This window comes from the organism of the source record quoted next, unplaced genomic scaffold, assembly GCF_019419815.1.
Source record: "Pyrus x bretschneideri cultivar Hongxiangsu unplaced genomic scaffold, Pyrus_bretschneideri_v1 Contig40, whole genome shotgun sequence".
In the NCBI taxonomy this organism is placed as follows: Eukaryota; Viridiplantae; Streptophyta; class Magnoliopsida; order Rosales; family Rosaceae; genus Pyrus; species Pyrus x bretschneideri.
The window spans coordinates 251,964-278,500 of NW_025999724.1; the positions used below are offsets into that span (position 1 = coordinate 251,964).

The following is a 26,537-nucleotide window of genomic DNA, read 5'->3' on the forward strand; positions in this document are numbered from 1 at the left end:
TCAAATATTTTTAGATTAAAATGTTCATAAAATTAATTTACGATAGTTTACATATTTAATTTAAAAAAAAAATTTAATTTAAGGAAAAAAATAGCCTAAGTTCATTCTTTAATAATCCTGAGCTAAAATTTTAGGCTAGAACGATTAGAGTAGAAAAGCTATTTCTAGGCTAAAAGCTAAATTTTTTAGGCAAAAAATTAGAGATGATCTTAGCGTTTTTCTTTTTAATTTTTGGGGAAGCAGTGGGGAATCATGTGTGCGGCTCTCAGCTGTAATGTGGAATGCTTTGGACCAGAAACAAATGGATCTTGAAGATCCTACTTGATGATATATGATTAGATTGTGACTTGTATGGATTTGTCTTGTTGTTCTGCAAGTCCTATCAGGTGGGCCCACAATCATGTCAAAGAGAAATGCAGGCCGTTGTTTGCTTCTGTGTTTGTTGTCGGTACAGAGAAAAAAAAAAAAACTAAATTTGGAAAGTAGACACACTAAATTAGTAATTAGGTATGAGTTCAGCACATCTGCAGTTTTTCTCGTGCATTTTTTGGGTTGAACAAACCAAAACGGGAAGTAATGACGGAAATTAATCGGGTGTGTAAAAAGTTAAAAAAGATATTTATATGTCAATTTTTTTTTTAAATGTAGGTCTTGAAATTTACAAGCAAATCTTAACTATCACGGAAATCATCATCTCATAATTCTTTTTCCATTTCCCTACTTTTGAACACTATGGTTAACAAGATTATTGCAAGTAACCACACTTAAGTGAATTACAAAAGGAGTGAGACAAATATATTATAAAAAATTTCCTCGTGTTACGCTCAAAGAATTTTTCAAAAACGGTTTTGAACTCGCAAAAAGGTTCTCTAAGGTGAGATATAATATATATTTATAAAAGGTAAAAATTCATTATTGTCCACTCACTCATCTTCAAAAATATACCTTGGAAGTGATGGTACATGGGGACATATTTTGATTGAATAACTACATGGGAATGCTACTGACCTTTTCAATCAGACTTTCTCGATCGACCTCATTCACTCTCTTTTCCATCTTGCACGATAGATCGCATTCGTTTACTTTTTAATTCATGCTTTAAAATCAGTACAGAAAAATATTCAATTGCCCTTATTTAATCTGCTATGGACCAAAATGGGGTACAAAATTTCTCATATCATCTTCAAGGGAGGTAGTATTTTAGTAGCAAAGTTAGATTTGTTATGTCACGTAAGAAAAACGCATATCCAACTGAGGTAGCAACTAAATTAGCAAATTAAAGAATTAGCAACTCACACTGTATACTTACCGGACAATTGCTACTTTTTCAAGTTATAAATTGAGTCTTGCAATATATTTTCATCCAAAAGTATTTGTTTAGTAAAGAGTTTGAAAATAAAATTTGAACCCACAATTATGATAAAGTTAAGACACTTTCCAAAACAAAAACGGCACTCTTATCATCTATTTGTATCATATCTCTATATTTTAATAGAAATAAAATTCACATCGTTAACGGGCTATGCCTTTACTAGAAAGATGATACAAATAAATAATCAATACAATATTAGTAATTCGTACGAAAATTTTGATACGATAACAATAGCGATTCTATCGAACCCACCCCTAAGTATTATTCTTCAAAAGAAAATTTGCTCAATTCATTCGGAGATGCTGACATGATCCCTCGCTTCTCAGTCAGTTCCCAGGAAGCAGACCCAGCCGTAGAGCAAGCGGTCCCACACGTAGGACTCCTTAGCGTCCCACCAAACGCCATGACAACAAAAATTCCACATCCCACGAAAAAGCAGAAGCAGAAGTTTAATATCTTCTTCCATTAAGCAAAAAGCACCCGCTGAAAGCCGAAGACTTTGATCAAACCCCAAGTCAATGTCCGTACTCTTTCTCCTGTGTTTCTAATCCTATACAAACCCACCCAGATTCCGATTCTCCTTCATGAAAGATAGATGGCTGCTAATAGAAACCGCTTCACCAGAGCAGCAGCAGGTGACCTGACGATGCCATTGGGATTCCGGTTCCGCCCTACAGAAGAAGAGCTGATCGACTATTACTTGCAGATGAAGCTCGAGGGTAAGGATTACCTTGTCAGCGACGTCATCCGTGAAATCAATATCTGCAGCCACGAGCCATGGGACTTGCCTGGTAATTATTTTCCAAACCCAGGTCTTAAATTTTCATTAGCTTTCTTAGTTCAATGAGTCTGACAATCTGTATTCTCCATTGGGTTTTTGGGTTTAATCCAAATGTAAATTAATTACCAAACCCAGTTCTTAAATTTTATTTTTTAAATTTTGCTGAAAGTTTTAGTAAAAACTTTGAATTTACAGTTCAATGAGTCTGACACTCCGTTTATGCAATTGGGGTTAAGTCCAAATGTAACTTTATTATCAAACCCAGTTCTTAAAAAATTCAATCTTTTTATTTATTATTTTTACGAGAATTTTACTAAAACTTTTCAATTTGCAGTTCACTGAGTTTGAATCTCTGTTTACTGTTTAGGGGATTGAGTTTAATCCTATTGTAACTTATTACAAATCCCAGTTAACTAAAAGTTATCTTGTTTGGGTCGCAATTTTACGAAGGCCAGTGATTTCTGCACTCTTCTGTGAGTTCGAAAAATTATAAAATGTTTCTTTTTTTAAGGTGTAAACAGCTGAAAAATGCAGTGCGAAAAACGCTACCCCGTTTCTTGAATGAGTTTGATAATCTTTATATGCAATTGGGTTTGAACCAAATGTTGTGTTTTATGCAGGGTTTTCACTCATAAAATCGGATGATCAAGAATGGTACTTCTTCAGCACTTACAAAAAAAACAACAGAAACCAGACCGAAAGGGCGACGAAGAACGGCTTCTGGAAGATCACTGGTGCCCAAAAACCGGTCAAGACTCAAGACAATAGAACTATCATCGGTAAAAAAAGGATTCTAACTTTTTACCGAGGTACTGTTCGTAATTCCCAAAGGACCAACTGGGGTATGCATGAGTATTACATTCCCCAAACCAATCCTAATGCTAATCAGGTCACCATTCTCGTTCTTTTTTTGGGTTTATTGTTTCCGAATAATGTTATCGATATGCTGTATAATTTGCCGCGTTGTTTAACAGGTTTTATGAGGTAAGTTCTAAACTGGAGGCTTGAGGAGTCTTTGTTGTGAAACCGAAGCCTATTTGGTTTGGTTCGAAGGGGTTTTGGTTTTGAAATCATTGAATGGATCAAAAGCGAAACCCCTTTGAGCCAAATTGGTTTTAACGTAAATGTGCTAAGGTTAATGACTTTTGTTTTATGTTCTTGAACGAACGATATTATCTACACTAGGGGGGGTGGGGGAATGGGCTAAGCCTCACAATGGGCTAGCAATAATGTGGTTCAAATTCGCCTTTGGCAAGTAATTGAACCTAAGACTTCTCACTTACAAGTGAAGAGGAATACCATTAGACCATAGTACTAAGTGGCCTTTTGGTTTTGAACCCTTATTTAATTTTGTGTTGCTGCCACTGCATTACATGATTTGTTTTGCAACTTAATTGTGCAGAGGGATTTCGTTCTCTGTTGCGTAAAGAAGAAATTAGGTGAGAATGTGGATGCTGCAAACTGTGATGAAGGCGAATATATTACTTACAACAATGAATCTGATTTCGAAAATCAACTGCTACGAGCACTTGGTATGGATATTGAAGAGGTGAGAATGTTGAACACGAATCCTGATTAACTTCTTCGTATATGTAAACGGTGCAAAAGAAACTGATTTAAAACCTTGCTTATTTATGGTTCACAATGTAGGAGCATACTCAGCAACAACAAAGCATGGACTATTTTGAGAGGGAAGAGGGTCGTATGCTTGCAAGTGCCCCTGGTAATAATGATTACCATGGGTTGCAATATGCATTTGGAGCTGATGAACCAGATGATAAGTTCGCAGAGTTCTTAAATTCAATTATTGTTGACAGGGATCAGGATGAAACAACTCATGCTAACATCTTCAACGACTCCACTCATCCTGATACAACTCATGCTAACATCTTCAACGTCTCCACTCATCCTGATACAACTCATGCTAACATCTTCAACGTCTCCACTCATCCTGATACAACTCATGCTAACATCTTCAACGACTCCACTCTGCCAGAGTCAATTACGAGGGTGTATTTTGAGGATGAAGCATTAAGCAGTGACGCAGACACAGAAATACTCCTTGCACAGGTAACAAAAAATAAAATAAAATAAGAAAAAACCACGTTCCCCATAGAATAGAAGCTTAAATCTATATTTTTTTGTTGTGTTGGTAGTTTTCACTGGCAAACGCTAAAACTTTGCTCAACTTTTTGGTGCTGGAGGCTTTGGAAACACATTCATGTTTTTAGACCTTTTTTTTTTTTTTTTTTTTTTTTTCAGGAAATGAGTTTACAAATGCTTAGTGAGCCACCAGTTGATTCGAGCCACTCCAGAAGACAGGAAGGTGTTATGCTTTGCCAGGCACAGGCTGCTTCCTCTGTCAATGTAGTACCTAAACCTCAGACTGATCATCTTCAAGTAGTCACTGATGAACATTCTGGTATACATCGTCGTCAATTAGTTAATGACGAGCATTCTGGTACACATCAAAGAACAAGCAGGCCGCAACGTGAATCAAGACACAATAATGCCTTAAACGTAAAGAATGCTTCCTCTGTGGATGTAGATGCAGAATTACCTCAGATTAAATGTATTCGATTAGCCCCTGACGAATACTATAACAATGAAAGAACACGCAGAAGAACAAATCCAACAAGTGCCCTCGAAGCACTAAGCAAACAGAAAGAATTAAAACAGCAGCAAAGCAAGGTGAGTGAGAGAACCCAAAACTGCAGCACGGAGAACATGAATAATGATTCTTTGTAGAGGCTATTTCCACAACTTAATTTGGTTTATTTTTGCAGGCAAAAGAAGCTGCAGAGCTTCGAGCTGCTGTTGATTTTCCTCCGAAGTTGACCTCTATATCAAAGTCTAACAAAGAAGCAGAGGTGGCTCAAGGTAATAATGCAGAAAAGGGTGTGAAGCAGACACAGAACACAACAATCACTTGCAATTGGAAGGGCTGTTCTTTCATTTCATGGGAGACATCCCCCCCATTAACAAGTCCCCCATCAGAATACCTTTTCAACATGTTTCTAGGCATAATAATGTTCTGCTTTTTTGCTTGGCAAGTAATTTTATACGGGTAGTGGTGCTAGAGGGGTTCATTCACCAGAAAAATGGCTAGTTTTTGTTGACTGTCACACAACGAGTAATGCCATACTTACTGGTTACTTATTGCTGCTCTAAAATGTGGGAGTACCAGCCACGGTTTGCAGTGATGAATTGTTTATATTTGGTATAGCCTATAGAGTTTGACTTTTTTCTGTTTCTACGGACCATATGTAATGATGGATGGCTAGTCCTGGAATCTCAACATAATATATTGTTTTTTGCTTAATCATTTAGAGAGCAGGGATTCGAACTTTTGGGATATCTTCTTAAAATTGTGAAATAGAAGCACTACTAGACCATGGTGTTGTTCGTGTTGTTAGAAGTTTAAATGTTTTTCGTTTTTCTATAGTTGCAAAAGAATCATTTGGGGAGCGAGGATTTGAACTAGTAGGATATCTTTTAAAATTGTGGAAGTTGAAATGTTTTTCGTTTTAATATAATTTCAAAAGAGTCGCTCACTGTTACGTTTGGTGATATTCTTCTTTACTTGTAAATGAAAGGTCTTAGATTTGAATCTCATGGATTGTGAATTTGATACCAAATTAGGTTACCCATTGTGTGGCTTAACCAAACTCCCTCTCCTCTTATTATAAAATATATCGTTGTACTAAAAAAAAAATTATTTATATTTTAAAAGAAATCATTTGGAGAGCAAAGACTTGAACTTTTCGGATTTTCTGAAATTGTGAAAGAGAAATATATGTTCACTTTAACGAAATGCTCATTGTACTGTTCACTTTAACGAAAAATTACATTTTTACACTAAAAAGTTAATCATGGTACTATTCACTTTACTTTTTATTTTGTTCTTATTGTTAAAACTCAAAGTTTTCAAACTATGTTCATTAGTTTTCCTCACAAAAGGATAAAAAAGAAATGACTCAAAGTTTTCAAATTATGTTCGTTTTCCTCACAAAAGGAGGAAAAAGAAATGGGGTGAGAGAGGCTCGAACTCTCGACCTCAGGATAACTCAGAAGCTATGAGACCTACGCGCTAGCCAACTGCGCCACCACCCCGCTGCTGTTCAAGGTTTGTGTTTATATTCTAAACGTACCTACAATTATACAAAATGGGCCATTTACCGCCTATGTGTCATGGTCCACAGCTGCACAATCCACCTCAAAAATTTTGCTTGGTGAAAAACGGTTTGAAGGAGAGCTGCATTACCATTCAAATTTGATGCTTAGAGAAAGATTAAAGCGACCTTCCTAGACACATTTACCGAATAATACTGTGGTTTATATCTTTGTGCATAACACGTGGGTATTGAGAACTTACCAATCAGTACTCAAAATACTCACTTGTTACGTGGATCAATAATTTTGTGACATTTATCTCTTGTTATGTGAATAACCAAATGCCTTTTTTGGATACCGGGTACCCAACCTGACCTGGAGTACCAACCAATTACAAGCAGGCACGCGGCCTGCTTTCTTTTTCAATTAAAACAATTTCTGTACTTCCAAGACGGTGGGCTCCATAACTGAGAAGGTAACGGCCGTCATGGCCTCTGCACAGATCTTCTCAATTCCCTTTAGCTTTTTGCGCGAATATATATTTTTTTTTTTAGCTGGGTTTTTCACAATTTCAAACATTCATGCATTTATGCATAGTATGAATGTTTTGGGCAATACATGGCGGCAGATTGCAGTGACTTTTTAAGAAAATGCAATTGTTATCCTTTAATTTCTCAACTGATTGGTGTCTCCATAAAAGGGCAGTGGAAGGCCATCGGAGCAAGGACGAAACCGAGGACGGACGGGTATTCATTGTCAGCGGCAGTTTGACAGACTTTCTCCGATTCCGGAGCCGCCGATCGGGTTGAAGCGTTCGGGTCCAGGGTGTCCGGTGACGCAGCTGAAGAGGAAGAAGGCGGTGAGGCTTTTTATTCCGATGATGTCGTCGGGATTTGGGGTGGGTCCAACGATGCCATCGACGGTGGAAAGGAAAGAGGTGGTGAATGCTTAACGTTTGTCGGATGTTTCCTTGGTTTTGGATTACGTGTTCATATGTATTTAAAGAAAAAAAAATGTTAAAAGTCCTGTGTCCATCTCTTGTTGCTCGGGTACACCAGCTATCAATCTTATGTCGAGTTCCCGACTCCTTGAAAAATTTCTCCTTCCTTCATGGGAGATCTGGTCAATCCCTCGCCTCCTTCAGCTTTTGCCTTTGTTCCCATCGACCCAACGTCGTCATCTTCGTCATTCCCACCCGTCTCTACCATCGACTCCGCCCCCAATCCGTCCCCTTATTTCTCATGGCAGTGGAGGAGGAAGGTGACAGCGAATCATGAAATGGTTTCAAGGAAGGTTTTGTATTGATTGACATGGAAGAGGATGAGGCTGATCATATTTGCAACGGCACGGATAAGAGAAAACTGAAAAAATGGATGTTTGGTTATGAGTACAGTGGAATTAGTGTTTGGTTATGAATTTAAATGAACAGATGTTGTAATATTATTGAGCCATTATAATAGGTCAGTATATATTGGGTACTGAAAGATGTATACCCAAACTGAAGTATTGTCCTACCTTTATTCTGTGGAATTAATCCTATCATCTATGAATTATACACTTATGATATTATGGATTAAGTGAAAAATGGGAACAAAAAGGTGTGAATGAATGGTACAATATATACCTGAGGTGGGGTAGTCAGTAGTGTACTAGAAGACTACTTGCTGAGGAAGTACTTGAGACTTGCTGAGGAAGTATTAGATATCTCCATCCTCCAATCACAAAATTCAAACATATTTATGTAAAGAGGGAGGAAAGAAAGGGATTAAACTTGGATAAGGGCACTCTTCTAGATCACTTATGTGCCTCAAATCTCATGTATTTTAATCTCATTTGATCTCACATTGAGATGTCTTAGTAGAGAGTTAATGACATCATAGATGAAAACCAACCAACCCTGGCACTGCCAATTGCAATAGAATCTGGAAAGGTGAGGAAATGGATGAGTCGCGGACTAAGTTGCTCTCTTTAAGACGTTTCACGGCTCTTCCCAAAGTGTGCAAGCAGTTCACAAACACCACGTCGTTCCCAAGTCAAAACAGCCCAAAACCTTCTCCCTCTGATAAGTTCTTTCTTGCACAATGAAAGAACTTTCGAACTCACACCCTTTCTATATGTTGCTTTAGAACTCAATTTTTAAGAAAAATATATACGTTGTTGTTTCTCTATATATTCCTTCGATATAGGGAACCTATATATATGCACAAAGATAAAGTATACGTTGCAATTTTGACAAAATTAGAGACTTGAAAACCTTAAAAAACCAAAATGAACGAAACCAAAACGGATAAAATCAAAAAGTAAATATTCAAAATGGAACAAAAGAAGGAATGGGACCTGATCATCTTCTCTATTCTAAGAAGGAATTCCATCAAATTATTTAATGTGAGAAGCTTTCTCACGTTTCAAAGTTAGTGAAGGAGATTGCTCCTTATCAAAAGATAAGGTTAAAAATCAATTTAGGTTATATACATTCAATGGTTGTAATAAACCAAAATATATAAACCACAACAGACAAATACATAGCAATTAAAATATTTAAATAAAAACATATTTACTTCAACAAATCATTTCTATGATTGATAAATGCTAAGAAGACTCTTAAAAGTATAATTCTCTATAAACTCATTATCATCTCATGTTTTTTTTACAGTATTTTATAATATTGAAACAAAAATTAATGTTAAACTCTAAAGTGACAAAAGGACCATGAAAAATCTCACTTTAAAAAATTTTCCTTAGCATTTCTTATTATTATTTAATTTTGAATTTGTGAGAAATGCTAAAAAAACTCTCTAAAAGTAGAACTTTCCACATACTTCTAATCACTTTACAATTTTATAGTACTAAATTTATAAAACTTGGTGCAAAACATGAGATGATAGAAAAATCAAAGCTCACTTTTGAGAGAGATTTGCCTATACCATTACTCTTGGATTTGTAATTCAACGTAGGAAAAGGACCCGTAAGTCCGTAACTTTTGACAGATTTTAGGACTTGGGGCAGATTCCAAAATGTAAAATATTCTAAAAGCTAAACTTCCCAGAAAAGTTTCAAAAAACAGAAAAACTTCCCAGAAAAGGAAAACGAACTTCCAAGAGGGGGTTGATCAAAAGGACAAAATATAATAATTAAAGAGAAAAAAATGCGTGGCACGTCAGCAAACTTGATCAGAAGGATCAAATACTACTGGAGTTTTCTCAAGTGAGTTGTAAATTAATGCTCATATAATGAAATGTTTAACATGTTTCATAAGATTGAAATCCTTGCTCTTATATTATTGTTTTTGATAATTATTACATCATATTAAATATTGTATTCTTTTTAATCAATTCAAAGCAATTTATATAAAAATTTACTAAATATTTAGACACTGCTTACTTTATTAAAAGATTTTGTATTGATTGACATGGAAGAAGATGAGGCCGATCATATTTGCAATGGCACAGATAAGAGAAAACTGAAAAATGGGGTGTTTGGTTATGAGTACAAAGTGGCATTAGTGTTTGGTTATGAATTTAAATGAACAGATTTTGTAATATTATTGAGTCATTGTAATAGGTCGGTATATATTGGGTACTGAATGATGTATACCCAAACTGAAGTATTGTCCTACCCTTATTCTGTGGAATTAATCCTATCATCTATGAATTATACACTTATGATATTATGGATTAAGTGAAAAATGGGAACAAAAAGGTGTATATGAATGGTACAATATATATGTGAGGTGGGGTAGTCAGTAGTGTACTAGAAGACTATTTGCTGAGGAAGTACTTAAGACTTGCCCAGGAAGTATTGGATATCTCCATCCTCCAATCACAAAATTCAAATATATTTATGATAGGATACTGTTGGTGATATTTGTACAAGGTTGTGATAGGTTGATATTGTTAGTGAGAAGTGTCTGGGAATCATTGATTGAATGTTGTGGTTGTTAATTGATGATTAGTTAGGAAAATATCGTGTAACTACCCTAGCTTGCAATCTAGTATAAATACTGGATAATTGTGCAAATGCAGGATCATGATTTGTAACAGAAGTTTGTTAGTAATACAAGAGGAATTATCAGCATATGAGTAAAGGTTAGAACAAGGGTTCTATTATTGGTATCAGCCAGTAACAGATCTCCACGTTTCCCTTCTTGTATGACGCGCGCATCTACGCGTGCTAACACCATGGATGCACGGGTAACGATTCTTGAAGGCTCCGTCTCGAAAATTCAATCGTCTGTCGCGACGATCAGTTCGACGATGCAGAATCTGTCCAGCGTAATTGCTTCCATGGAGGCCCGATTCGCATCTTTGGAGACTCATTTCAATGGTGCTGATCGCACTCGGCGGGATCAATTTGACCATGGCGATTCTTCCAATCCAATTGGGGGATCCGAAGATACCTTGCCTGATCCGGTGATTCATATGGGTCAGCGCATTCATCGCCAAGAATCATTTTTTCAGCCCCGACCGCCATTAGTGAAGCTTGAATTTCCACAATTTTCAAATGGTGATGATGCTTTAGCATGGGTCTATCGTGCAGAGCATTATTTTGACTATTTCACCATTGATGATAAGCAGAAGGTGAGAATGGCCTCGTTCCACATGGATAATGAAGCCTTGCAGTGGTTTCAATGGAGAAATTGTATCAAGAATTACCCAAAATGGGAGGAGTTTGTTCAGATTTTTTGCAAAGAATTTGGTCCATCAGCGTTTGAGGATTTCACCGAAGCCTTAGTTCAATTGAAGCAGTTGGGTTCTCTCAAAGATTATGTGGTGGAGTTCCGCCGATTGGCGAATCGCACTAAGGAGATCAGTCCGGTGATGCTGAGAAGCTGTTTCATTGGTGGGTTGAAGTCCGAAGTGCGTCACGACGTCAAATTACTCCGTCCATCCGATGTTCATGAAGCAATTGCCTTGGCTTTTCAAGTGGATGCCAAATTGGCAGACATCAAGGTTTGGAATTTTTCTAAGAACCCAAATTCTTTTTCCAGCAATTTCACAAATCAGAAATCTTCACCTCTGTTAATTAGTCATAGCTCTTCTTCTAGCACAAATTCTAAGCCTAGTAATGTGAGAAAAATGTCTTTTGAAGAACTTCAAGATCGTCGTAAGAAGGGTCTATGCTATTCGTGTCCGGAAAAATGGGTTAGGGGTCATGTTTGTGCGAATCAACAATTGCTGTTATTAGATGTCTTGGCTGAACGATCTGTTGATATGGAAGTCACTGATTGTGAGGATCAAGAAGATCAACATGTGGAAATCACAGCTTGTGCAGTCTATGGTATTTCGGCCCCTCAACATATCCAAACCATGAAAGTTACTGGTTTAATAAAAAATTATCCTGTGATTGTCTTGCTTGATTCTGGAAGTTCCCACAATTTTATTAGCCTATCTGTTGCCAAGAAATTAGGCTGGAGTGTTGATGCCAATAAATCTTTTGAGGTCATGATAGCAAATGGGGGTACTATTTCGAGTAAGGGTTGTTGTTCACAGGTCAAATTACAGATTCAACAGTATGAGTATACTTTTGATTTTTATGTGTTACAACTGGGTGGCTGCAATGTTGTTCTTGGAGCACAATGGCTTAGAACTTTAGGTCCTATTCTTTGGGATTTTGACAAATTAAAAATGGAGTTCAGTTTGGGGCAGAAACATTATTGTATTTCCAGTTATCCTCCCCCCTCACCAATGACAGTTTCAGCATGTCAAGTGGAAAGATTGCTTTCTCAGGGTCCTTTTGGTATGATTCTGTTTTTTGTGGAACCGGAGACACAAGTGGCTGTGGTTGGGACTTTTTCTGACCGTCAACAAACTGAATTAGATGCCTTACTCTCTCAATTTGCTGCTGTATTCCAGACCCCTACCACTCTGCCCCCTTCACGATCTCATGACCACCGCATTCCATTGTTGGAAGGCAGCAAGCCTACAAGTGCAAGGCCTTATAGATATGGTCCCTTTCAAAAATCAGAGATTGAAAAATGTGTACAAGACTTGCTCGATTCTGGTTTTATTAGAGCTAGCAACAATCCCTTTTCTTCACCTGTTCTGCTAGTAAAAAAGAAGGACAATAGTTGGCGGATGTGCATGGATTACAGGGCCCTCAATTTGTTGACAATCAAAGATAAGTACCCCATTCCATTGATCGATGAGTTGCTAGATGAATTGTTTGGTGCTCAATTTTTTTCCAAGTTGGATTTAAGAGCCGGGTATCATCAGATCAGGGTTCATCCGAGTGACATTGAAAAGACAGCTTTTCGTACTCATGATGGTCATTACGAATTCCTCGTCATGCCATTTGGACTTACAAATGCTCCGGCTACTTTCCAAAGTTTGATGAATGAGATTTTTCGGCCTTACTTGAGGAAGTTCGTCTTAGTTTTCTTCGACGATATTTTAGTCTATAGTCCTTCTTGGGCAGCTCATTTACACCATTTATCCTTGGTTTTAAGGATTCTTCAGACCCACCAACTCTTTGTGAAGAAGACAAAGTGTGATTTTGGTAAATCCCAAATTGAATATTTAGGTTATGTAAAGAGGGAGGAAAGAAAGGGTTAAACTTGGATAAGGGCACTCTTCTAGATCACGTTATGTGCCTTGAATCTCATGTATTTTAATCTCATTTGATCTCACATTGAGATTTCTTAGTAGAGAGTTAATGACATCAGAGATGAAAACCAACCAACCTTGGCAATCCCAATTGCAATAGAATCTGGAAAGGTGAGGAAATGGAAGAGGATTATTTCAAAGCCAAAGTTTGTAGTTTTATACTTTCAGATGTGTTCCTCCTAAACTTTTTGTCTCACTTTTAACTTTAAATACACAGTAAACTGTCGATTTGGTTATTGATTATTATCCGAGTGAAATTAAGTCTCTAAACTATTTTTTCGATAAAATAAATGTTTAAACTCATTTAAAAACCTACTAACTTCATCCTTATTATAAAGATTCAAATCTATTTTATTTAATTTTATATTCATTTAAGTCACGTTACTTGCATATGATACATTTTAAGAGGTAATATCGTCATTTTCTCAATGTTGAGTTTTTTGGCTCGTTTTTACGTTATCGAGAAATGTAAAGGTTAGTCCACTGAACTATTAGTATTAGTGAAGCTGCGAGGACTATAGGAGTGTACACATGAATGCAGTTTTGAAGAATTGAAACAATGGATGACCAACTCGAACTTGATTTTTCTTAGTACTATCTTCAAACTTATTTGACAAAGTTTTGTTTAACCATTTGAAAATTACGCATTCGCTTGCTCTTTTAGGATATGAAATGATGATTACGTGACTTAAAATGTATAAATTTGTTGTTGTATAGACAAAGGAAAATGATTTTTACACACATATTTTCAATTCCTACAAACTCCTCATTTTTAGTCACTAAATTGAACAAACTAAAAGAGAATCAAATATAGAAATTAGTGAGACTGTAGAAGGTGCAAAAGGATGGGTAGAAATCACTCCATATTAGAAAGTCTAGAATTATTACGGAAGATTTCAACACATCATTTTTCAACACATCATTTTCCACTACATGCACAGCCCACTTATTTGTGATCGTTAGGTTAAAAAAGTTACAAAAAATCAACGAATAAAAACAATAAGGTGTGCAAATGAAAAAAAAAAGTTGTATATTAATGCTCAAAATTTTGAACATATTTTATAAAATTACAATTTTTACCCTTATATTATTATTTTTGACAATTATTATATTACATTAAATACTATATTTTTTAATCAATCCAAAGTAATTTATATAAAAATTTACCAAATATTTAAACACTGCTTTCTTTATTAAACGCACTTTTATAAAAATAAATTTAATAAACACTTAACAATTTTATTTTACTACACCTTATTCTTACAACAGAACAAAAATAGGTTTTTTTTAAAAGCACAGTAATTCTAAACTAAGCCCTGATTTTGATTTAAACTTTTTTTAAAAAAGTATAATAATACCAAATCAATCCTAAGTCTCAATCAGTTCCGGAAGTAGACCTAGCCATGCAGCAAGCGGTCCCACATGAAGGACACCTTAAAAGCAGAAGCAGGGTTTGATGAAAAGGACAAAATATTCTAAAAGCTAAACAAAGTTTAAAATAAAAAAAAATTTGGGGTTTTTTGAAACAGGTTCAAAGATACTAAAAATTGAACATATTTTAAAAGTTAAAAGTTACTAAAAATTGAACTTATTTCAATAAATAATCTATAAAATTAGAACTATTTCAAATTTTTTCAAAAAATTCTCAGAAAAGGAAATCGAACTTCCAAGAGGGGTTTGATCAACAGGACAAAATATAATAATTAAAGAGAAAAAAACGCGTGGCACGCCAGCAGAGGCTGTTGCTGATTTTTTCAGCCGCCAACTCCTCAAAAGCAGAAGCAGAAGCACAAGTTTAACTTCTTCGATTAAGCAGAAGAGCAACAACTGAAAGCCGAACACTTTGATCAAACCCAAGGCAGTTTCCGTACTCTTTCTCCTGTGTTTCTAATCCTATACAAACCCACCCACCCAGATTCCGATTCTTCTTCATCAAGGATAGATGGCTGCCAATGGAATCCACTTCACCAGAGTAGGTGACAAGGTGTTCCCAGTGGGATTCCACTGGACCAGAGTAGGTGACGTGTTGCCAGTGGGATTCGGATTCCGCCCCACAGGAGAAGAGCTGATCGGATATTACTTGCAGATGAAGCTCAAGGGAACGGATTACGTTTTCAGCGACGTCATCCCTGAAATCAATATCTGCGACCACGAGCCAAGGGACTTGCCTGGTAATTATTTTCAAAACCCAGGTCTTGTATTTTCATTATTTTTCTTAGTTCAGCGTGTCTGATAATCTGAATTTGCCATTGGGTGTTTGTGTTTAATCCAAATGTAAATTAATTACCAAACCCAGTTCTTAATTCTTTTTTTTTTTTTTTTAATTTTGCTGAAAATTTTAGTAAAAACTTTGAATTTGCAGTTCAATGAGTCTGACACTCCGTTTATGCAATTGGGTTTTAGTCCAAATGTAACTTTATTATCAAACCCAGTTCTCAAAAAATTCGATCTTTTTTTTTTTTTTTTTTTTTTTAATGAGAATTTTACTAAAACTTTTCAATTTGCAGTTCAATGAGATTGAATCTCTGTTTACTGTTTAGGAAATTGGGTTTAATCCTAATGCAACTTATTACCAATCCCAGTTCTTAATTAAAAGTTTTCTTTTTGGGTGACAATTTTACGAAGGCCAGTGATTTCTGCACTCTTCTGTGAGTTCGAAAAATTATAAAATGTTCATTTTTGAGGTGTAAACAGCTGAAAATGCAGTGCGAAAAACGCTACCCCTTTCCTTGAACGAGTCTGATAATCTTTATATGCAATTGGGTTTGAACCAAATGTTGTGTTTTATGCAGGGCTTTCACCCATCGACTCGACTAATCAAGAATGGTACTTCTTCAGCACTTACAAAAAAAACAGCAAAAACCAGACCGTAAGGACGACGAAGGAAGGCTTCTGGAAGATCACTGGTAACCAAAAACCGGTCAAGACTGAAGACCAAAGAACTGTCATCGGTGAAAAAAGGATTCTAACTTTTCACCAAGGTCGTGTTCATAAATCCCCAAAAAAGACCGACTGGGTTATGCATGAGTACATCCCCCAAACCAATCCTAACGTTAATCAGGTCACCATTCTTCTTCTTTTTTGGGGTTATTGATTCTGAATGATGTTATCGATATGATGTATAATTTGCAGCATTGTTTAACAATTTTTATGAGGTAAGTTCTAAACTGGAGGCTTGAGGGGTTTTCGTTGTGAAACCGAAGCCTATTTGGTTTGGTTCCAAGGGGTTTTGGTTTTGAAATCATTGAATTGAATGGATCAAAATTGAAACCCCTTCTAGCCAAATTGGTATTTAATATAAATGTGCAAACTTAATGACTTATGGTTTTGAACATTGTTTAATTTTGTGTTGCTGCCACTGCATTACATGATTGGTTTTTGCAACTTAATTGTGCAGAGGGATTTAGTTGTCTGTTGCGTAAAGAAGAAATCAGGTGAGAATGTGGATGCTGCAAACTGTCATGAAGGTGAATCGAGTACTAACAACAATGCATCTGATTTTCGAAACCAACAGCTACTAGCACCTCGTATGGATATTGAAGAGGTGAGAATGTTGAACACGAATGCTGATTAACTTTTTCGTATATAGGGACGGTGCAAAAGAAACTGATCTAAGACCTTGCTTATTTATGGTTCACAATGCAGGAACATACTCCGCAACAACAAAGTATGGACATTTTTGAGTTGACAAAGTGTCGCATGCTTGGTGATCATTACCATGAGATGCCATCTGCATTTGGAGCTAATGAACGTGATGAAACTATCGAAGTGTCCATACATTCAATTATGGACTGGGATGCCGTAGAATCAACATTTGACTGGGATGCCGTAGAATCAACATTTGACTGGGATGCTATTCGTAGTGAGCCACCAGTTGATTCGAGGCACTCCAGCAGACAGAAAGATCTTAAGCTTTACCAGATACAGGTTGCTTCCTCTGTCAATTTAGTACCAAAACCTCAGACTGATCGTATTCAAGTAGTCACTGATGAACATTCTGGTACACATCAAAGAACAAAGTCTGACAAAGAAGCAGAGGTGGCTCAAGGCAATAATGTAGAAAAGGGTCTGAAGCAGACGCAGAACGCAACAACCACAGGCAATTGGAAGGGCTGTTTCATTTCATGGGAGGCATCCCCTCCATTAACAAGTCCCGCCTCGGTGTACCTTTTCAACATGGTTCTAGGCGTAATAATGTTCTGCATTTTTGCTTGGGAAGCAGTTTTATACGGGCAGTGATGCTAGAGGGGTTCATTCACCAGAAAATGGTTAGATTTTGTTCTGTCACACAACGAGTAATGCCATACTTACTGGTTACTTATTGCTGCTCTAAAATGTGGGAGTACCAGCCACGGTTTGCAGTGATGAAGTGTTTATATTTGGTATAGCCTATGGAGTTTGACTTTTTTCTGTTTCTACGGACCAGATGTAATGATGGATGGCTAGTCATGGAATCTCAATATAATGTATTGTTTTTTGCTTAATCGTTTAGGGAGCAGGGATTCGAACTTTTTGGAATATCTTCTTAAAATTGTGAAATAGAAGCACTACTAGACCATAGTGTTGTTCGTTTTTTTAGAAGTTGAAATGTTTATCGTTTTTCTATAGTTGCAAAAGAATCATTTGGGGAGTGAGGATTTGAACTAGTGGGGATGTCTTTTAAAATTCTGGAAGTTGAAATGTTTTTCGTTTTAGTATAATTTCAAAAGAGTCGCTCAGTACTACAGTTTGTTGGTATTCTTCTTTACTTATAAATGAGAGGATAAATGAGAGGTCTTAGGTTTGAATCTTGTAGATTGCAAATTCGATACCAAATTAGGTTACCTATTGTGTGTCTTAACCAAACTCCTCATTCCCTTAATGTAAAATATATCGTTGTACTAAAAAAAAAAAAATTATATTATATATATATATGTATAATTTCAAAAGAAATCATTTGGGGAGCGGGGTCTTGAACTTTTGGGATCTTCTGAAATTGTGAAAGAGAAATATATTAGACCATGATGTTGTTCTTATTGTTAGAGGTTGAAAGTTAAACTTAAAATGTTTTTGTATAATCGGAAAAGGATAAAAAAGAAATGGGGTGAGAGAGGCTCGAACTCTCGACCTCAGGATAACTCAGAAGCTATGAGACCTACGCGCTAGCCAACTGCGCCACCACCCCATTATTGTTCAAGGTCTCTGTTTATATTTTCTAAAACTACATACAATTATACAAAACGGGCCATTTACCACCTATTTGTGGTCCACAGCTGCACAACCCACCTCAAAAATTTTGCTTGGTGAAAAACGGTTTGAAGGAGAGCTGCATTACCATTCAAATTTGATGCTTAGAGAAAAGTTAAAGCGACATTCCTAGGTACATTTACTGAATAATACTGTGGTTTATATCTTTATACATAGCACTTGGGTATTGTGAACTTACCAATCAGTACTCAAAGTACTCACTTGTTACGTGGATCATAATTTTGTGACACTTATCTCTTGTTATGTGGATAACCAAACGCCTATCTTCTTCCTTCATGTGAGATCTGGTCAATCCCTTGCCTCCTTCAGCTTTTGTCTTTGTTCCCATCGACCCAACCTCGTGATCTTCGTCATTCCCACCCGTCTCTACCATCTTATTTCTCATGGCAGCCATGGCAGTGGGGGAGGAAGGTGACAGCGAATCATGAAATGGTTTCATGGAAGCTTTTGTATTGATTGACGTGGAAGAAGATGAGGCTGATCGTATATGCAACGGCACAGATAAGAGAAAACTCAAAAAAGGGATGTTTGGTTATGAGTACAGTGGAATTCGTGTTTGGTTATGAATTTAAATGAACAGATGTTATAATATTGTTGAGTTCTTAAAAGGAGTGGATAACAATGGCTTACCATCAATCGTCTTTTTTCATTAAAAAAAAAGAAAAGAAAAGGTATTGTTCTACCTTTATTCTGTGGAATTAATCCTAACATCTATGAACTATACATTTATGATATTATGGATTAAGTGAAAAATGGGACCACAAAGGTGTGAATGAATGGTACAATACATATGTGAGGTGGGGTAGTCAGTAGTGAACTAGAAGACTACTTGCTGAGGAAGTACTTGAGACTTGCTGAGGAAGTATATTGGATATCTCCATCATCCAATCACAAAATTCAAATATATTTCTATAAAGAGGGAGGAAAGAAAGGGATTAAACTTGGATAAGGGCACTTTGGATCACGTTATGTCCCTCGAATCTCATGTATTTACTCTCATTTGATCTCACATTGAGATGTCTTAGTAGAGAGTTAATGACGTCAGAGATGAAAACCAACCAACCATGGCAATGCCAATTGCAATAGAATCCAGAAAGGTGAGGAAATGGAAGAGGATTATTTCAAAGCCAAGGTTTGTAGTTTTATACTTTCAGATGTGTTGTTCCTAAACTTTTTGTCTCACTTTTAGCTTTAAATACACAGTAAATTGCCGATTTGGTCACTGATTATTATCCAAGTGAAATTAAGTCTCTTAACTTTTTTTTCGATAAAATAAATCTTTAAACTCATTAAAAAAACCTACTAACTTCATCCCTATTATAAAGATTCGAATCTATTTTATTTAATTTTATGTTCATTTAAGTCACATTACTTACATGCTATACATTTTAAAAGGTAATATCGTCATTTTCTCAAGGTTAAGTTTTTCGGCTTGTTTTTACGTTATTGAGAAATGTAATGGTTCAGTCCCTTTTTGAGTGAACTATTAGTATTAGTGAAGCTTCGAGGACTATAGGAGTGTACACATGAATGCAGTTTTGAATAATTGAAATAATGGATGACCAACTTGAACTTGATTTTTCTTAGTACTATCTTCAAATTTATTTGTCAAAGTTTTGTTTAACTATTTGAAAATTACGCATTCTCTTTCCCTTTTAGGATATGAGATGATGATCACGTGACTTAAAATCTATACATTCGTTGTTGAATAGCCGAAGAAAAATGATTTTCACACACATATTTTTAGTTCCTACAAACTCCTCATTTTTTATCACTGAATTGAACAAACTAAAAGAGAATCAAATATAGAAATTAGTGAGACCATAGAAGGTGCAAAAGGATGCATATAAATCACTACATATCAGAAAGTCTAGAATTATTACGGGAGATTTCAACCCATCATTTTTCAGTACATGCACAACCTACTTATTTGTGATCGTTAGGTTAAAAAAGTTACAAAAAATCAATGAATAAAAACAATAAAGTGTGCAAATGAAAAAAATGAGTGAGCAGAAAAAACAATTCTTGGCTACATACTCAAGAATGAGTAGGTACTCCTCAAAAAATTTCTTGTTCGGTTCACAAAACTTCGTGCTTGTAATCATAACCCTTCATATCATAAATCACTTTGTAAAAATCATCTTTGCATAAAAGAAATTAAAACTAAGGTCATTTAGTCAATCAACTGTAGCAAATAGATAGACGATTTGTATTGTTTTTATCCTTATGTGTCCATATATATTTATGTTGTTCCATGACTAAATGACCTTGTTTTAATTGAAATTTTTGTAGAGCTAATCTTTATAAATTGATTTATAATATGAACGGTTATGATTATAAATATGAAGTTGTATGAATCGAAAATGAAGAGTCTTGAAAATGAGCTCTTACTGATATTTTGAGTAGCCAAGTATTATTAGTGTAGAAACCATTTCTATTATTGATAAATGCTAAGGAGACTCTCAAAAGTATAATTCTCTGTCATCTCATTTTTTTACCGTATTTTATAATATTGAAACAAAAATTAATGTTAAACTCTAAAGTGACAAAGTGACCATGAAAAATCTCACTTTAAGAAAATTTCCTTAACATTTCTCATTATTATTTGATATTGGATTTGTGAGAAATGCTAAAGAAACTCCCTCAAAGTTGAACTTTTCACAGACTTCTAATCACTGTACAATTTTATAGTAATTCTCGTATCAAATTTGTAAAACATGATGCAAAATATGAGAAGATAGAAAAATCAAAGCCCACTTTTGAGAGAATTTACCTATACCATTACTCTTGGATTTGTAAACTTTTGACAGATTTTTTGGGGCAGATTCCAAAATGTAAAATATTCTAAGAGCTAAACTTCGCAGAAAAGGAAGACGAACTTCCAAGAGGGGGTTGATCAAAAGGACAAAATATAATAATTAAAGAGAAAAAAAGGCGCGGCACGTCAGCAGACTTGGTCAAAAGGATCAAATACTACAGGAGTTTTCTCAAGTGAGTTGCAAATTAATGCTCATATAATGAAACGTTTAACATGTTTCATAACATTACAATCTTTGCTTTTATATTATTGTTTTTAATAATTATTACATCATATTAAATAATATATTCTTTTTAGTCAATTCAAAGTAATTGATATAAAAATTTACTAAATATTTAGACACTGCTTTCTTTATTAAAAACACTTCTACAAAAAAAAAAAAAAATAAAAAAATAACAAACACTTAACAATTTTCTTTTACAACTGCTTATTCTGCCAACATAACAAAAACAGTTTTTTTAAAAACACAACAATACCTAGGGGTGGTTCGGTATGAGATACCGAACCAAAACCCTTGATTTTTCTTAGTACTATCTTCAAACTTATTCGTCAAAGTTTTGTTTAACCATTTGAAAATTACGTGTTCTCTTTCTCTTTTAGGATATGAGATGATGATCACATGACTTAAAATGTATACATTCGTTGTTGTATAGACAAAGGAAAATGATTTTCATACAAATATTTTCAATTCCTACAAACTCCTCATTTTTAGTCACTGAATTGAACAAATTAACTAAAAGAGAATCAAATATAGAAATTAGTAAGACCATAGAAGGTGCAAAAGGATGCGAAGAAATCACTCCATACTATAAAGTCTAGAATTATTACGAGAGATTTCAACACATCATTTTTCACTACATGCACAACCCACTTATTTGTGATCGTTAGGTTAAAAAAGTTACAGAAAATCAACAAATAAAAACAATAAGGTGTGCAAATGAAAAAAAAAAGAGTGAGTAGAAAAAACAATTCTTGGCTACGTACTCAAGAATGAGTAGGTACTCCTACTAAAAAATTTTCTTGTTTGGTTTACGAAACTTCGTGCTTATAATCGGAACCCTTCATGTCATAAATCACTTTGTAAAAATCATCTTTGCATAAAAGAAATTAAAACTAAGGTCATTTAGTCAATCAACTGTAACAAATAGATAGACGATTTGTAATGCTTTTATCCATATTTGTCCATCTATTTTTATGTTGTTCCATGACTAAATGACCTTGTTTTAACTGAAATTTTTGTAGAGCTAATATTTATAAACTGATTTATAATATGAACGATTATGATCATAAATACAAAGTTGTATGAATCGAAAATGAAGAGTCTTGAGAATGAGCTCTTATATTTTGAGTAGCCAAGTATTAATAGTGTAGAAATCATGTTGTAAACTGAAGTAGAAAGGAATGAAGTTACCCAAAAAATGTAGAAGCCTTGAGTGGTGAATAATTCTTGGGATGAGTCGCGGACTAAGTCGCTCTCTTTAAGATGTTTCGCGGCTCTGCCCAAAGTCTGCAAGCAGTACACAAACTCCACGTCTTTCCCAGGATAAAACAACTCAAAACCTTCTTTCTTTGATAAGTTCTTTCTTGCACAATGAAAGAACTTTCGAACTCATACCCTTTCTATATGTTGCTTTAGAACTCAATTTTTAAGAAAAATATATACGCTGTTGTTTCTCTATATATTCCTTATATTTCTCTATATATCCCTATATATATATATATATATATATATATATATATATATGCAGAAAGATAAAGTATACGTTGCAAAGTTAGTGAAGGAGATTACTCCTTATCAAAAGATAAGGTTAAAAATCAATTTAGGTTATATACATTTAATGGTTGTAATAAACCAAAATATAAAAACCACAACAGAAAAATACATAGCAATTAAAATATTTAAATAAAAACATATTTACTCCAATAAATCATTTCTATTATTGATAAATGCTAAGGAGATTCTCAAAAGTATAATTCTCTATAAATTCTCTGTTATCTTATGTTTTTTTATAGTATTTTATAATATTGAAACAAAAATTAATGTTAAACTCTAAAGTGACAAAGGGACTATGAAAAATCTCACTTTAAGAAAATTTCCTTAGCATTTTTATCATTATTATATGATTTTGGATTTGTGACAAATACTAAAGAAACTCTCTCAAAGTAGAACTTTCCATAGATTTCCAACCACTTTACAGTTTTATAGTAATTCTCATGCCAAATTTATAAAACAAGATGCAAAATATGAAATGATAAAGCCCACTTTTAAGAGAATTTACATATACCATTACTCTTGGATTTGTACTTCAATGTAGGAAAAGGATCCGTAACTTTTGACAGATTTTATGACTTGGGGCAGATTCCAAAATGTAAAATATTCTAAAATCTAAACTTCCCATAAAAGTTTCGAAAAACAAAAACTTCCCACAAAAGGAAAACGAACTTCCAAGAGGGGTTTGATCAAAAGGATAAAATATAATAATTAAAGAGGAAAAAACGCATGGCACGTCATCAGGACTGCTGCTGATTGCTGAAGTCCCGTTCCTATTTAAAAGCAGAAGCAGAAGCAGAAGTTTAACATCTTCTTCCATTAAGCAGAAAAGCAACAACTGAAAGCCGAACACTTTGATCAAACCCAAGTTAGTTTCCGTACTCTTTCTCCTGTGTTTCTAATCCTATACAAACCCACCCACCCAGATTCCGATTCTTCTTCATCAAAGATAGATGGCTGCCAATGGAATCCACTTCACCACAGTAGGTGACACGTTGTTGCCAGTGGGATTCCGATTCCGCCCCACAGAAGAAGAGCTGATCCGCTATTACTTGCAGATGAAGCTCGAGGGAGCGGATTACTTTTTCAAGGACGTCATCCGTGAAATCAATATCTGCGACCACGAGCCAAGGGACTTGCCTGGTAATTATTTTCAAAACCCAGGTCTTATATTTTCATTATTTTTCTTGGTTCATTGTGTCTCATAATCTGAATTTGCCATTGGGTGTTCGTGTTTAATCCAAATGTAAATTAATTACCAAACCCAGTTCTTAATTTTTTTTTTTTTTAAATTTTGCTGAAAATTTTAGTAAAAACTTTGAATTTGCAGTTCAATGAGTCTGACGCTCCGTTCATGCAATTGCGTTTAGTCCAAATGTAACTTTATCAAACCCAGTTCTTAAAAAATTCGATCTTTTTATTTATTTTTTTAATGAGAATTTTACAAAAACTTTTCAATTTGCAGTTCATTGAGTTTGAATCTCTGTTTACTGTTTAGGAAATTGGGTTTAATCCTAATGCAACTTATTACCAATCCCAGTTCTTAATTAAAAGTTTTCTTTTTTGGGTGACAATTTTACGAAGGCCAGTGATTTCTGCACTCTTCTGTGAGTTCAAAAAATTATAAAATGTTCATTTTTGAGGTGTAAACAGCTGAAAATGCAGTGCGAAAAACGCTACCCCTTTCCTTGAACGAGTCTGATAATCTATATATGCAATTGGGTTTGAACCAAATGTTGTGTTTTATGCAGGGCTTTCACTCATCGACTCGGATAATAAAGAATGGTACTTCTTCAGCACTAACAAAAAAAACAGCAAAAAACAGACCGTAAGGGCGACGAAGGAAGGCTTCTGGAAGATCACTGGTAACCAAAAACCGGTCAAGACTGAAGACAAAAGAACTGTCATCGGTGAAAAAAGGATTCTAACTTTTTACCAAGGTAGTGTTCGTGATCGCCGAATTTCCGACTGGGTTATGCATGAGTACATCCCCCAAACCAATCCTAATGATAATCAGGTCACCATTCTTCTTCTTTTTTGGGGTTATTGATTCTGAATGATGTTATCGATATGATGTATAATTTGCAGCATTATTTAACAATTTTTATGAGGTAAGTTCTAAACTGGAGGCTTGAGGGATTTTCGTTGTGAAACCGAAGCCTATTTGGTTTGGTTCGAAGGGGTTTTGGTTTTGAAATCATTGAATGGATCAAAATTGAAACCCCTTCGAGCCAAATTGGTATTTAATGTAAATGTGCAAACTTTAATGACTTATGGTTTTGAACATTGTTTAATTTTGTGTTGCTGCCACTGCATTACATGATTGGTTTTTGCAACTTAATTGTGCAGGGGGATTTAGTTCTCTGCTGCGTAAGGAAGAAATCAGGTGAGAAAGTGGATGCTGCAAACCGTCATGAACTTGAATCGAGTACTAACAACAACGCATCTGATTTTGGAAACCAACAGTTACTAGCACCTCGTATGGATATTGAAGAGGTGAGAATGTTGAACACGAATGCTGATTAACTTTTTCGTATATATAGACGGTGCAAAAGAAACTGATCTAAGACCTTGCTTATTTATGGTTCACAATGCAGGAACACACTCCGCAACAACAAAGTATGGACATTTTTGAGCGGGCAAAGCGTCGTATGCTTAGTAATGATTACCATGAAAAGGTAACATCTTCAACGACTCCACTCTGCCAGTCAATTAGGAGGGTGTCTTCTGAGGATGAAGCATTAAGCAGTGACACAGACACACAAGTACTCCTTGCACAGTTAACAAAAAAAAACATGTTCCCCAATAGAAGCTTAAAATCTTTTTTTTTTGGGTGTGTTGGTAGTTTTCACTGGCAAACGCTAAAAATTTGCTCAACTTTTTGGTACTGGAGGCTTTGGAAACACATTCATGTTTTGAGATTATTTTTTTTTTATTTTCAGGAAACGAGTTTACAAATGCTTAGTGAGCCACCCGTTGATTCAAGCCACCCCAGAAGACAGGAAGGTGTTATGCTTTACCAGAAACGGGCTGCTTCCCCTGTCAATGTAGTACCTAATCAATTAGTCACTGATGAACTTTCTGGTACACGTCGTCAATTAGTTAATGATAAGCATTCTGGTACACATCAAAGAACAAGCAGGCTGCAACGTGAATCAAGACACAGTAATGCCTTAAACGTAAAGAATGCTTCCTCTGTGGATGTAGATGCAGAATTACCTCAGATTAACCGTAGTCAATTAGCCCCTGAGGAATACCATAACAATGAAAGAACACGCAGAAGAACATATCCAACAAGTGCCCTCGAAGCACTAAGCAAACAGAAAGAATTAAAACAGCAGCAAAGCAAGGTGAGAGAGAACCCAAAACTGCAGCACGGGGAACGTGGATAATGATTCTTTGTAGAGGAACGTGAATAATGATTCTTTGTAGAGGCTATTTCCACAACTTAATTTGGTTTATTTTTGCAGGTGAAAGAAGCTGCAGAGCCTCGAGCTGCTGTTGATTTTCCCTCTAAGAAGACCTCTATAACAGAGTCTAACAAAGAAGCAGAGGTGGCTCAAGGCAATAATGCAAAAAAGGGTATGAAGCAGACGCAGAATGCAACAACCGCCGGCAATTGGAAGGGCTGTTCTTTCATTTCATGGAAGACATTGTTAAAGAAGATATCTCAATTGATTTAAGTAAATATTGTAAATTGGTAACTAGTTATTTACTTGTTATGTATTTGACTTCCTTGTTTGTAGGCTTTAGTTTAGGATCAGGAATGTATCTCATCTCCTGTATATTTTGTAATCCTTGTTTCAATCAATATGAGTGAAAGAATTCTACCA

General features: G+C 35.3%; 1 protein-coding gene and 2 non-coding genes across 7 annotated transcripts; 1 reads left to right on the forward strand and 2 right to left on the reverse strand.

The window, feature by feature from the left end:
• The first annotated feature begins 1,716 nt into the window (after window positions 1-1,716).
• Window positions 1,717-26,537, forward strand: LOC103932908 (protein NTM1-like 9). 5 transcript variants are annotated; one of them, XM_048566257.1, is made up of 7 exons: window positions 1,729-2,163; window positions 2,774-3,042; window positions 3,556-3,702; window positions 3,804-4,040; window positions 4,083-4,223; window positions 4,416-4,844; window positions 4,940-5,478. In XM_048566257.1, exons 1-7 carry the CDS (start codon window positions 1,968-1,970, stop codon window positions 5,222-5,224), a joined length of 1,704 nt encoding a protein of 567 aa, XP_048422214.1. In that variant the 5' UTR covers window positions 1,729-1,967; the 3' UTR covers window positions 5,225-5,478. The 5 variants fall into 5 exon arrangements, with proteins under 5 accessions (XP_048422215.1, XP_048422214.1, XP_048422213.1 ...); XM_048566256.1 differs by having other exon boundaries at window positions 1,730-2,163; window positions 3,804-4,082; window positions 4,125-4,223; XM_048566258.1 differs by lacking the exon at window positions 4,940-5,478 and adding an exon at window positions 26,175-26,537 and having other exon boundaries at window positions 1,717-2,163; window positions 3,804-4,223.
• On the reverse strand, window positions 6,182-6,266 carry TRNAM-CAU. The gene is given in 2 exon segments: window positions 6,182-6,217; window positions 6,229-6,266. It is a non-coding gene; the product is annotated as a tRNA-Met (tRNA).
• Window positions 17,948-18,032, reverse strand: TRNAM-CAU. Its single transcript is given in 2 exon segments — window positions 17,948-17,983; window positions 17,995-18,032. It is a non-coding gene; the product is annotated as a tRNA-Met (tRNA).

Excerpts from the sequence above, each read along its gene's own strand:
- LOC103932908 (XM_048566255.1), top strand. The coding sequence starts at position 1,968 with ATGGCTGCTAATAGAAACCGCTTCACCAGAGCAGCAGCAGGTGACCTG. Across the intron at positions 2,164-2,773 it reads CGAGCCATGGGACTTGCCTG|GGTTTTCACTCATAAAATCG; the intron begins GTAATTATTTTC and ends TGTTTTATGCAG. Across the intron at positions 4,845-4,939 it reads TAAAACAGCAGCAAAGCAAG|GCAAAAGAAGCTGCAGAGCT; the intron begins GTGAGTGAGAGA and ends TTATTTTTGCAG.